The sequence below is a fragment of the Cyclospora cayetanensis genome, unplaced genomic scaffold (assembly GCF_002999335.1).
Source record: "Cyclospora cayetanensis isolate NF1_C8 unplaced genomic scaffold, CcayRef3 CcayRef3_contig_107, whole genome shotgun sequence".
Lineage (NCBI taxonomy): Eukaryota > Apicomplexa > Conoidasida > Eucoccidiorida > Eimeriidae > Cyclospora > Cyclospora cayetanensis.
Window position 1 is genome coordinate 75,300 of NW_020312045.1, and position 12,914 is coordinate 88,213.

The window sequence follows — 12,914 nt, forward strand, 5'->3', positions numbered from 1 at the left end:
GCACATATAGAAGCGGAGCCGGGGTCCCCCTCCCGTTGCTTCGAAGGCTGAAAGCGCAAACAAGGCGGGAGCTGATGCCTTCGAGCACCGCAAGCGTTAGACTCTCTCTACGCATGCATCCCTCAGCTTTCGCGTGGCTAAACCCGTTTCCGTCTTCGTGGAAGTGTCGGAGAACTTAGGGCGTGTAGACCCCACAATGCCCGGTTTCACTCTTTCCAAGAGCACATACAGCTCATGAGAATGTGGGTGGAGGAGGATAAGCAGAAGAGCCGCAGCAGCAGCAAAGTGGTGCTGCCCGGGGATCCTCTGCAGCTAGGGGAGGGATATCTCTTGGGTCTGAATGCATACGTCGACAACAACGGCGTGCCGAGAGCTTCCGTCTGCGGTATTCTTCAAAGCGTAAGACTTTCAAATTTCGACCTCTCGTGACTCTTGAATCTCTAGACTGAACAGCAAGCCTTTTTCATCACCCTGCAGGTGGAGCACACCTTCCTGCCATGCAAACGAACGCGTTTTCCCAGCGTGTAGCTGCCTTGAACTTCGCGAGGGCACTCGTGTCTGAAAACGAGGCTTGCGTGGACGGTACACTTCCGAATTTTGCATGCAGGTGAATCGCCTCGTGTATGTCCGGCCCCTTAGGAGCCGCTATGAGGCGAATGTTGGAGATGTGGTTGTAGGCCGGGTCGCTGAAATCTCGAACGGCAAAGTAAACCCTAAACCTCAGAAAAAAGAGCGTCTCTCTATTGTTGCTATGCCTCTGCATTGTGTATGCTTCATTGTTTCTCGTTATATTGCACGCATAGGGCGCGGTTTGCATGGGTAGATGTCTGTATATGCAAATGTATATATATACATATATATATATATATATATTGTGCATGCTGCTTGTGGCTTGTTGTGTGTAGTGGTTATTGGATGTTGGGGCGGCTCGCTTGGCGTACCTTTCCTTGGGGGCTGTTTCGCTGGATGTACAGCGGCGAAGAGACGATGCCGATCTGCTGGAGATGAGTCGCTTATTCAAACCCCCCGACCTTCTCTGTTGTGAAGTTCAGAAGACACAGGCAAGCCCGCAGACCAAGCCTTTCACATCTTAGATCGTACTCTCGGCGAAGAAGGGCTGTAAAGGGGCGATTTTTTTTGCGTGGCTGTTAGACTACGGCGGGGGGACGGGGTGGGCCTCATCCGACATGCATGCAAACAGACTACGCATGTGGTACTGTTCGAAACCGAGTCGCAAGCAAGTGCAAGTGTGCATGTTGGGGGCTAGGCCAAAGCAGCCGAACTAGTGCTTGGGGTGGAGCGTTAGAATGCTGTAGTAAGCCGTTGCGGAGGAAGGTGTTCCCCTCTAGATTCGCATTAAGCAAAACACCACACCGGGACCCCGACGAAATCTGTTATGTGTTCATAACGTTCGATTTCAGAGCGATGGTCTGATTCTACTCCACACGCGAAACGCACGATATGGCAAACTTTCGAGAGGATTAGGACTGCAGGTGTCACCGCAGTTGGTCAAGCGGCAGAGCAAGCATGTTGCTGTTCTCAGATGCGGGCTGCAAATTATCCTTGGCGTCAATGGTAAGACCTTGAAGAGTTGGGAAAAAGGCTTGCCCAACACGACATGGGTTTTGAGGAAACAGAAGGGAGAGGGCGCCTCGTGAAGGGTTGTGAAGGGTCACGTGTCGGTGTAAAGTTTCTGGATTTTGTGTGATACAGGGTATTTGTGGATAAGTGTTCCTGGTGTTTCTTCCGAAGCAGATTCCCAGCAGCAGCAACAGCAGCAGCAGCGGAAGATACCCTTGCATTTGAGGCGTCAGCTAGCGATGGTACGAAACGTGGCTAGCTGCTTGGCTAGTAGGGGTTTGAGCCTTACGGCAGAACGGATCGACCATGGTGTGCAAATTGCAGCAGAGGCGCGCATGCAGCCGCAAATGCTGCTGCATAAGGAGCATGCAGACGCGTTCATTTTGAAGCTTGTCTCCGCAACCGAATGAGCTTGAAACTGCGGACTTGAATGAGAACACACTGCTGGCATCATGTTTTTTCGACGCACCTAGGGAGAGTATCACTTGTCTTTTTGATAAACTTTGTTTCTTCCTTTAAGTGGCCTGCTGGCCCGGCTGTTGCTTTGTAGCACGGGATCGCCTTTAGCGTGAATCTGTGTGTCTCTGAGTCGCTGAACTGCCCCATACAACCTGTTTGCGTCTGCCAATCCCCCTATTGATGCCTTAGTTGGTGACATGGCCATCCTCCTTCACAGCGCCCCTCCTGTGTCTTTCCTTTATCGGTCTGCTCGGAGTATGCACGAGGCAGTGAAGCTGTGGCTCCCTTGGTACACGTGGGTCGCGCTATAGAGTGCTAGAAGGGCTTTTGCACACCGGACGTAAGGTGGGGTTGACAGCCAAAAATCAGAGGTGATGTACTGTTCCCCTAGGAACTCCGTGCGGTGCCCTGTTGTTCACATCAAGCCCAACGCAAAGCTGTATACGAAGTTTGTGATTGGGTGACCTTCTGAACGCAATACTGCCCTCCTGCCCTCCTCACCCCTCAGGGGTTCGGCGTGAGGGGACGGCGAGGGCGACGCTACGGTGTGCGATTCAATACCCTCTAGGCACTCCGAGGATCTCCAGCTAGTTGCACGGAGCAACTTGTGGCGCACAGGCACGCACTAGTGATCCTTAGCGCATTGAGCTTACTCTGCTTTGCAAGCAACAGGACCACAGAGTACGAACAGTAAATTAGATTGTCAGCTTGTTGTTGATTTTCAATTAATTACAGAAGCTCGTGTAGGGGGAGGCGCTTGGGTGTAGCTCTGGTCGCGTTCTCACAGGAAACAACTTCCAGGCAACCGGAACAAAGGCAGCTTGCTCTAAGAGTGCGGTCCCTTTCAAGTGACCCTGCGGGGGGAAGGCCCCTTCCCTAGCCTAAATTTAGATCTGTGGCTGTTATTTGCACTCGGGGATCCCGCATCAGCCTGGTGCACTTTGGGGTTGAGCTGGAAGGCTGGGATCAATGAAGGTGTGTGGAGAGAAGGCGGCACGAGTTGCGCCGGCAGGGGTTGCGCTGAGCCTCAAGATCCTCCTTCAGGGGGCCTACGGTGCGCTTTCTTTCGGTTGTTTTTCGTCGGCTTCTTGTGGGCAGGAATTCACGTTTTGAGTGCCTTTGGTAGGGTGTTTTCTCGCAACACATGCACTTGTCCACCGGGCAGCAGAACGAAGCGCCTTGCCATGGAGAGGGGGGCCCACAACAGGGGCCCCCTCCAGGGGCCCTAGTAGCCTGCCTTAAGGGCCGTTTAAAATTCCTTTCAATCGGTGCGTTCTGAGCAAAAAGCCTTTATCGGGGAGGCCTGTAGATGGGGTTTCTGTGCAAGCGATTTCTGTACGAGGTGCTGCGCAGTCCTCAGTCTCCGTGTTTAGGAGTTGACGGTACATGCCGGCCCCTCACAGCCGAGCAGCCGTCGACTCGCGCTTGTTTAAAGCTTCGTGTGCGAAGCCTTATCCCCCAGGAGAGGCCCTCCCTACCCTCGATCCACACTCCGCTATCCAGTGTGTATCGCGCTGTCATGCAAGGCACTTGGATACGACGACCAGCGGGAGGGAGCTAGCCAGGCGATGGCTTTGCTCAGGCTTGAGCAGCAGCGTCGAGCGCTGTCGGCGCTGCTGCTGCTCTGCCTCCTCCTCTGCTGTGGGCGGGAATTTTCCGAGGCTTTCCAGCTGTCTCCTCGGCGTGGTTTGTCCATATGGGGAGGCAGAGGCCTTCCTGGCAGCTGCAGTAGTAGCAGCCGCTGCGGCAAGGAGAGCAGCATGCGGGCAACTGGCTCATTCGATCTCGAGAAGGAGCAGCAGGCAGGCGCACCCCAATCTATCTCCACGAAGCCTCCCACCCAGCAGCCTCCTGCCCAAAAGTGGAGCCACCTGCCCCGTCTCTTGCTGCGTCAAATCCTTCTGAGGGAGAGGATTGAAGCGACACGAACCAGCGGCGAGCTGCTGCGGCTGCTCAAGCACCAGGAAAGGCACATGAATGCGGTGGCTGCCGCGGCTGCAGTGTTGCAGTTCGCAAAACTTCAACAGCGGATGCAGCAGCAGCAGAGACAGGACCCCGCCGAAGGCAGCAGCAGCCTTCGACGCCAGGCACTGTCAACCGAAGCTCTGCTGCAACACCCCACGTAGGCTGTTAAGAGGCGACGGCATCGTCGGATCTGTCTGCTCCTCCCGCTTTCCCTCCCTGAGCGAGTCTTTGTGCAGTGTATGCCCCTCTCTCTTCGTGCCGTTCTAGCGTTTTCCCGTCTCTTCTGCTGCTTCTAAAAGCTCCCGAGAGGACGCTATTAGCCTCATTCAGTGGCCGCTGTCGCAGGGCATGTCTATGCTCAACGCTCTGCTACACCTGGTAAGCAGACTGCCTGCCGCTGCGTGGGGTGGTGCAGGTTTCACAAAACGTTGCTGCTGCTCCATTTGCAGCTGTCACTAGGGATGCCCGTGCGTCATTTGGACCTTGGATTTCTTCCTTGGGCATTCGCCAGACTGAGGCTACACCGCAGCCAGCATCGCGAACTCGCTGAGGAGCTGCTTCTGTAAGCAAGCGCGCAGGCAGCGTAGGCCGCGTATGCACCAGACATCCGCGGGAAGAGCTTAGCAGGGGTGTGAATTCTGCTCGTGGCTTGGAGGCTTGGGGCTTTCTGTGGGTGCGCCGCAGCCGAATTGAAAGGCGACTCTTGCTTGCAGAAGAGAAAGGGTCAAAACAGGAGCAGTGCCTCCAGCAGCACACGCAGGAAGACGCGCTGCTACCGCTGCAGCGACTGCGATGCAGCGGCTTGTGTGCGTTGGTTTGGGGGGTCTCGAAGGGAAATGCCAGCGAGGAGTTCTGGCGTGCGGCCGTCAAAGCTCTCCGGACGAAGATCTCCTTTTTCAATCCCCAAGTGAGCCTGTGCACTACTACGGCTGCGAGTTGGAGTGATTTCCTGCACAGAAAACTGCCGTCCTCCATACCGCACTTTCCTGTTGCGCCGTACTGCAGGAAATTTCGGGATTACTCTACACTTTTGCACGAACGCAAAGCCCACGAGCCCTCGCGGCAGCAGCTGCAGAAGAAGCAACCACAGCAACAACAGCAGCGGACCGCATAGCAGCAGACGCGGCACCAGCAGCAGATACACCGGCAGAGGAAGAGGCCGCAGCAAAAGCAGCTGCATCTCCCACAGCTGAAGATACAGCCGGAATTGCGGCAGAAAAGACAGCGGCAACAGCGGAGAAAGAGACTGCAACTGCAGGGGCTGCAGCTCAAGAGACTGCAGCAATAAAACCTGGAGAGACAGCAGGAGAAGGGGCAGTGGCAGCAGCAACAGAAGCGACAGCAGCAGGAGAATTAAACCAAGACCTCAGCGAATCCTTGGTTTCGCTGCTCGCTCAAAGGGCTGCAGAAACAGCGGAGGCCATGGGAGCCCGTAGCCTCAGCACTGCAGCCCTTGCCCTATCTAACATGAATCACAGCGGCAGTAGGAGCTTGGCTGCTAGAAAATCCGCCTTTATGGCGGCCGCTGCCTCTCAAGTCATTCGAAAGGCTCACACGTTCGACAGTCAGGTCAGCAAAAATGCAGCTGCAAAACTAGCAGAGCAGCTTAGAAATTAGAGGTCGTGATCTTGCTGTGCAGTGCAATGAGCTTTCTGCGTGTTTTCTATGTTGCAAGGCCCTTACGCTTCTTTTGCACTCGCTTTCTATGGAATACCATCAACTTCAGCAGCGACGGCCGCGGCAGCAATTGACTCAGATGCATGCAGCTCTCGACGCCCTCTCGAATGCCCTGCAGAAGCAACACCACCAGCTGCAGCCGGAGGGTCTTTGCATATCTTGTCTTGCGGCTGCGCGCACAAAATGGAAAGACAGCTGGCGGCTACTTGCTGTGATGGAAACTCAGGTCTTGAACCCCCAACCCTCACCGAACAACTTTACCTGCATCCCCTTATCAGGAGCATGCTTAACCTCCTCAACGCTGCCAGCGCCCAAGGTTTGCGTTCAAGGGTTTTGCTGTGGCTGCAGCTACTGAAGCTAAAAAGCTTCCGCTGCTTCTCGGTGCAGCAGCTTATAGTGCTTCTGTGGAGTGTTGCCAAGCTGAAGCAGAGAGAGCAGCAACAGCAACATCCCAAGCAGCAGCAGCAGCAACAAGAAGGCGATTGCGCACTCGTGAGGCGTATCACCGCAGAGATAAGCATGAGGTACTTCTGCGAATAGGCCCTAAAATCCAAATACTCCGGGCGGTAGTATGCTATATCTGTATACTTTATTCTATACTCGTGGCTATGTATATATTGTTTGTGAATTTTGGCCTGATCTTACTCCTCAGAGCCGATGCGGGAGCCCTCGGACCTCTGGATGTCGCCATGACGGTTGAGGCAGCCGCATCCTCTGGAGTTTGCGCCCTCGAGTTTCTCCAGAGTCAGAAATCATCAGCTATGGCTTGAGGTTCACGTAGGCTTCGTGGCATTCTGCGCTGTAGGCAGGTGACCACTGGGTGTAGGGTTGAGGGATGACGGTTTGCGAAGTGTATGTTCGGCCTCAGGAGTTGCGGAGACGGCTGCGTCTCTGGCAGCGGCAGGCCGCCTGAGCACCAAGGAGTTACTGTGGATCTCTTCAGGATTCGCGCGACTTGGATTTGCTGCTGCGCGACCGTTCTATGCTGCTGCAGCGAAGGGCATCCTAGACAGGTCCTGGTGTCTCTCCTGCTGCTGATGCTTGTACATGCATGGCATGTGTCTGCTGAGTCTGCTTCTCTGCTTGTTGGGGGAGCAGCTCGTCGCGCTGATGCTGGCTGCGATGTTACTGCTTCTTTGGTTGTGCTGGCGGCTGCCACTGCTGCTGTGGTGTAGGGACATAGCCGTTGCCACACGTCGTTCTGTCCGCATGGGTGGCCTTGCTATTAGGCCCTTTAAGGCGTCTGGGCAGGGTGTCGAATTCCAGCTCTTTTGCGTGCCTTGCTGCAGGTGGGAGGGCGCTTCATCGTTGGCATCTGCTGCGTCCTTCCTGGTAGCTGCCAGCAGGCTCTCCAGCTGTCATGACACTGCGAGTCGGCAGCTGCTGGAGCTTGCTGCTGCGGCAGTGCGCGCGTGGCCAACAACATTGCAGCAGCAGCAACAGCAGCAGCAACAACAGCAGCTTATGACTGATCCTGGATCCCCATTCTCTGCAACTGAATTGTCTGCACATCCATTTCGGGTGTACCTGCAGCTTGTTGTGGCCCTTGTGCGTTACCCCCTTATCCACATAACCACTACCACCGTAGATGCTGGAGCCTTGCTGTCTGATGTTAACGCGCCTACTCTTGTTAGCTTTGCACATTCAACCGCTTGCTTTGCTGCAACGGCTTCTTTGATACACTTGGGGTTTGTTTGTGCGTTAATAGGCCCAAAGCAGCAATAAGGAGCTGCTGGATATTCCCAGATTCCTTGGGACTCTCGAAGCCAACATTGAAGCATGCAACTGCTCAGACTGGGCAGAGGTGTAGCAGCAGCAATAGCAGTCACCGCAACAATGACAATAACAATAGGCATCGCAGTAGTAGTAGTGGCGGGGCCATCCTTTGACCAGCAGCACCTTATCGCCTCCTGCTGTGTTTTTTGCATGAGGCCATCACTAGGTCATAAAAAGTGCCCATGCTGTTGTTGCGATGCTCCTCAGCTGCACCACCTCGCTGCCCTTTTGGAAATTCAGCAGCATCCCCAGTGGTTGAGTCTCGCTGCTAGTGCTGCTGGCCGTCTCCACCGCCAGCTGCTGCAGCAGAAGCAACAGCATCAAAGGCCTGAATCCGGACGAAGTGCTCCGCTAACAGGAGACAGGCTCGACGCAGAGGACTTCCTGGAGAGCCTTCGCCTGCGTTATGTGAGTCGAAACTTCGACCAGAACTTCGCGGGCCCCTAAAAGCCTCCAGCTTAGTCCATGTAGGGCGGGTACTTGCCTTAGTAAGCCGTTTCCCAAACTGCGCCTCTCCGTTGGAGAATCCAAACTTCGCGGATTCAGCGGGACAGAGAGGAGCCACGAAGGGGTGATCCATCAATAGTTAGAGGGGGGTGCTTCGGTTGTGGTGCTACTCAGGGGTCTCCAACGTCATGGGGACGCCTCCCTTCTACGCGCTCTTGACTAGAAATTTCAGGAGCCTCCGCGAGGAACTCCCCACCGTGGCAGACCCTATGAGGAAGGGGAAAGGCCCTTCTGCCCTCTCAGCAGATCGTTGGCCACTTTGAGCTTTTTCTACCCACAGGATTTACGCAGTCGTTCTGTATCCAGTGGACTGTAGGAAGTACGCGCAATAGGTAGAATACTGGGCGCTCGCGAGCAATTTATAGATGATGCGTATCGACAGCCAGATGAGCCCGTGTGGGACTGAGGAAAAAGAAGAAGGGAGAATCCCTCTAGGGCTTTCTTGGTGCCCTCTCTTCATAGTCATCTACAGTGACACACGCAGTATATTGCTGTACAGCAATCTACGAGGCATTAGGTGGTGTTGTTCTCTGTATGCCCCGAAAGGAAAGGGAGAAAACGATTGTTGCTTTCTAAGAAGGGTTAATGCCCTTCCATGGCTCGAAACTTGAACTTAATAGGAGCCACCAACCGTGTGAGAAAAATGAGGCAATGGAAATATCGGTGGTGTCACTTTGCAAAAGAGTAAAAGGACGTGATGCGCATGGCGCTTCAGCTGCCTGGGAAGGAAGGGGGATTCGTTCGAGCATTCTTCCTAATTGCTGAATGGGTTGCAGCATCGACGCAGTTCCCTGCTTCGCCCTGACCTGAATGCATCTGGCTGCATGGCCCTTTGTCTATATTGGGGCAGTGGCGCGTGGTACGTACACACATGCGAGGGACATGACTGGAATTGCAAGTGCTAGCACTCTGCCCCTGTGACTCCATGACTAGCTTCGTCGTTGTGCATTCGCACACGAGAAGAGCCACTGTGCGGCGCAGACAGTTGTGCTTACCTCTTCGAGTTGAATGCAGCAGTCACCAAAAGGACAGGGTCGCTGTGGGGTCAGGAGAATTGGGGTATTCTGTGTTTAGTGCGATATGACTGTATTAAGACTCTCTGTTGACGCTGTAGAGGAGCTGGGGCAAGCGTTTCTCACCAAGACCCGTCAACGTCGATCTTCTTGCATCTTGGAGCACAGGGGAGTCGACAGATAAAGATGCCCGTGCAACTAAGGGAGTGAGAGAAACCGTGGGATCAAAAAGACTAACACAATAATAGAGAAAGCCAGAACAGTGCAGATGGAATAGCCTCGTATCCGCACTTTTACTCTACCTGGTTCGCCTCTACCGGGGCGTCGATATCCCACAACATAGAAACGACAACCTACAACTGGACAGCTCTTTGATTCTCGCCTACCCCTTTGATTACAAACCTTCAATAAACTTTCATCCTTCGTTAGCTTTCATATAAGAATTTATGCCACCAGCTACTTTTCCTAGAGCAGCACCGATATTTGGGTACTGGGGACCACACTCCGGACCCTTCTCCTGTATGGGCCACTGCGACTGAAGTTCCTTAAATCTCGTTGCAAAAGAGGGGCATTTTACCCGCGTTTATTAAATTCGTATATTAAGATCATATTCTATATGCAAAATATGAGAGGTACGCATTAGGAGGCCTTATCTTTCGCTCCTTTTTGTTCATTCTTCTTTCCCTCCGAGGCGGGGGAGAACAAGCCACAGAGGACTCCGCGTCTCAGGGATGGCATCGTTCCGCTTCCTCGTGTATGCAGCTTGTTTTGGCTGCTAAAGCCTTAAAAGCACACGACGGCTTACGAATCAGGGCTTCGGATGCGGCGTTTAGAGTCCTCGTCTTGAGTGTAGCACATGCCAGTCAAAGTTTTAGGGCCTTGCCCACCAGCGCTGAGTCAAAAGAAGGTCCTCTTCAGCAGCTTCTTTTCGTTTTTTCTGAAGTAAGCTTCCAGTTGAAGCTGACACTTGATGCGTTTTCATCTAGGCTCTGTTTCTGTGTATTACCCTTCCGATTCTCCCCTTTTCTTGCGTAAACACTTAACTGAAAATGCGGCCTGTGCGAAGAAGTCTGTGGAGTTTTGTCCCCTTGGCGACGCTGATGCTGAGCCTCTTCCCCGAGGCTTCAGCGGGTGGCAGCTCTAACTTTCTTCACCCCAGAGGAGGTAATTCTGGAACCCCAGAAAACTCTGCTACTCCCTCTGTTCCCTATGTTGGGGCATCTCAGATGGACTTGAATACAGCGGCTACTTCTAGTGCTGACAGCGGCATAACGCATGACGCAGAGAAGGCGAAAGAAGGCGAGCTAGAGGATGTCGAGCAAGTATTGACTGAGGAAGCAGGAACCTCCCGCACAAGTTCGCACGAAACCAAGGCAGATTTCACTGCTACGGCACTTGCAAAAAAGAAAATGACGCCAGAACAGTACGCAGAAGCAGAGAAGGAGGTTCTAGAGGAGCTGCAATCCCTCTTAAGAATAAGCCCAACGACAACTACTACAAAACCTCCGGGAATCTTCAAGGAGGTCAGGCCAAATTTCTTACCACAGAGCATGCACATCAATACAAGCATAGACCGTGAAAATCTACTGGACACCCTTTGCCCATGGCTCTATTTCCGCATTATTTTGTATCACTTTCAGTCCTCCTCTCTCTGTTCACCTCGATTTCTCTGTCTCATGTATGTGTGTGTGTGCATTTGTGTATGTGTCTGTGTCTGCTTCACTGGTGCCTCGTGGGGTGAGTACGTGAAAGAGGGGCTCCTACGAATGTCGTTCTTTGCCCCAGAAACTGAGTTCTGGGATTGTGAGCCTTGATTGCTTCAGGTACTGGACGGCATCAAAAATTCGGCCCTTGCGCCGCTTCGTGCGACCCGCGATATTTTCACGAAGCCAAAAGAAACTTTGAGAACGAATAGTGGCAGCGCGGACCTTATGTTCTCAAAGCTTGGCTCCGCAATTTCAGGAGAGAAAGGAGGGTGGGGCGCCGCTCTTCGAGACTTTTGGCGATTATTAACCATGAATCCGGGCAGGCAGAAGGAGGCAATAGAGAGGAAAAAGCAATCAGCAATCAATGGAGAACAAGCAGCGAGAAACATAATGCACTCCGATGGATTGCCTGCTGAAATTTTTGGAGAGGCACTTCGCCAACAGTGGGAATTGGAGAAGAGCCGTAAGGCTCTTCAAGAAGAACAGAAAGTTGAAGAAGAGCTTCAGCGTAAATTCGATGCCCTGCTGGAAAGGGCTTCCAAAAACGATGTGTAGCTCATCAAAGGGCAGTTTGGGGAGTATGGAGGCGTCCAAGGGGGCAACGAGGCGTGTGCAGCGCAGTGCCAAGAGAGTGAGAAATCAAGGATTGGCCCAGGCGAATAATATACGGTCAAGCAAAGCCCTTACAAAGACCAATTCCAGAATACAGATCGCTCAGACGGACTTGCTCGTGGGATGCAATAAGCCGTATAGAATCCTTCATTACCCATGCGAGTAGCGCTAGCTGCCTGCTCCACGGCCAGAAGAATTACCAGTGACCTAGGGACCGGCTTGGCCACCTGTATCAAGCTGAGAAGGTTTAAAGGAGTACTCTGTAATAGAAGCATGCCGAGCATGCAAAAGCACCTGTATATATGTGTATGCGGGGCAGCTATAAGGGGCACTTTCTCCTCTGCGAAAGCCCCTTGAAGCTACTCTCGATTATCTCGTTTTGATCAGAGCACCGTGTGTTTGCTCGAGAATTGAAGAACACGTACAAATCTATGTCTTTATTGCATGCCAGCAACTTAAAAGGTCCTTTATTCACCTAGAGTTCCCGTCGCACGGGATTGTTGCAACAGCCAACGCTACATAGGAGCTAGCTTTGACGGTCACCGAAAGAACCATACTTCCCGACCCCTCAGGATGGCTTGCCCCTCCTCAGCCTCAACGCGAGGTTCTACAAGGTAACTTTGCCAGCCTGATGTTCCTCGGGTTCTCAGATCTCTGCCTCGCTAGAAAGTGAGAGACCTAGCCAGTCACAGGAGCACGGCCTGGCGCTGTGTAGCTAGCTGCCTGCTGTATGCAGCGATCTGGCACGCAAGCACGTAAGTTAGCTGGTCAGTGGCTGGGCTAAAGCCGTATGCGTAACTTCCCTGCCGCCCCAGGTAGGCACAGAGCCTCCTTCTAAAATTCGGAACTTGGAAAAATGACTTTATGCGAATGTGAGTGGCTCTGCCCTAGGGGCCGTTTCTTAGCCGTCAACACGAATCCTTAGCACGCGGATTCCCCAGGGAGAGGTGAGGGGCCCAGGACCTCTTTTAGTTCTGAGAGTTGCTGCTCTACGGCAGTGCACTCTGCAAGCTTTGTGTCCTTAAGACGTCTGAGCTGCTTCAGCAGGAAAGCCTTCTGCTGAAGGGCCTCTTGCTGCTGCTGCTGCAGTGCCTCTACTTCAGCTGCTGCTTGTTCCTGCTGCTCCCGGTCTTCCTGCAGCAGCTGCTGCTCCTGCTGCTGCACCATTCGATGCAGTTCGTCTTGTTCCTGCTGGTACTGGTGCTTTGCCTCTCTAATGCCTTCAAGGTGCTGTCGCTCGGCTTCTTGCAGCTGCTGCTGCTCGACCTGTTTCTGCTGCTGCAGCTGCTGCAGGTCCTCGTGAACGAGTTGGATGCGCTTCTCCAAAGCCTTGCGGTTCTGAGCACAGCCCGAAATCGTCAATAGTCTCTTTATGCGACGTATGCAGAGACTAAAATATGGGCCTCGTGACAAAGGATCGCATGAGACACCGTAAACTGTAAAATCACGAGTGCCAACTGCACTTACAGCCAAGAGGTCTTTCATGGCCTTCTTGAGCTTGTCGATTTCCCTTTCCGCCCGCTGCCGCTGTTGGTGGGTCTGAATCAGACAAGATTACCACGGGTAAGGAGAACGCGGAGAATTGGATGCCGCTATGTTGCCGCACGCTTAGCCCGCA

General features: G+C 53.3%; 2 protein-coding genes and 1 pseudogene across 2 annotated transcripts; all 3 read left to right on the forward strand.

Annotated features, from left to right (window-relative positions):
* Positions 1–240: 240 nt before the first annotated feature.
* Positions 241–1,094, forward strand: LOC113146473 (annotated as a pseudogene).
* Positions 1,095–5,670: 4,576 nt separating this feature from the next.
* LOC34620351 lies at positions 5,671–8,124 on the forward strand. Its single transcript, XM_026333937.1, has 7 exons — positions 5,671–5,998; positions 6,337–6,426; positions 6,551–6,659; positions 6,972–7,370; positions 7,402–7,486; positions 7,666–7,866; positions 8,080–8,124. Exons 1-7 carry the CDS (start codon positions 5,671–5,673, stop codon positions 8,122–8,124), a joined length of 1,257 nt encoding a protein of 418 aa, XP_026189722.1.
* Positions 8,125–10,027: 1,903 nt separating this feature from the next.
* Positions 10,028–11,239, forward strand: LOC34620350. The gene is made up of 2 exons (XM_026333946.1): positions 10,028–10,506; positions 10,885–11,239. Exons 1-2 carry the CDS (start codon positions 10,028–10,030, stop codon positions 11,237–11,239), a joined length of 834 nt encoding a protein of 277 aa, XP_026189731.1.
* Positions 11,240–12,914: the final 1,675 nt, after the last annotated feature.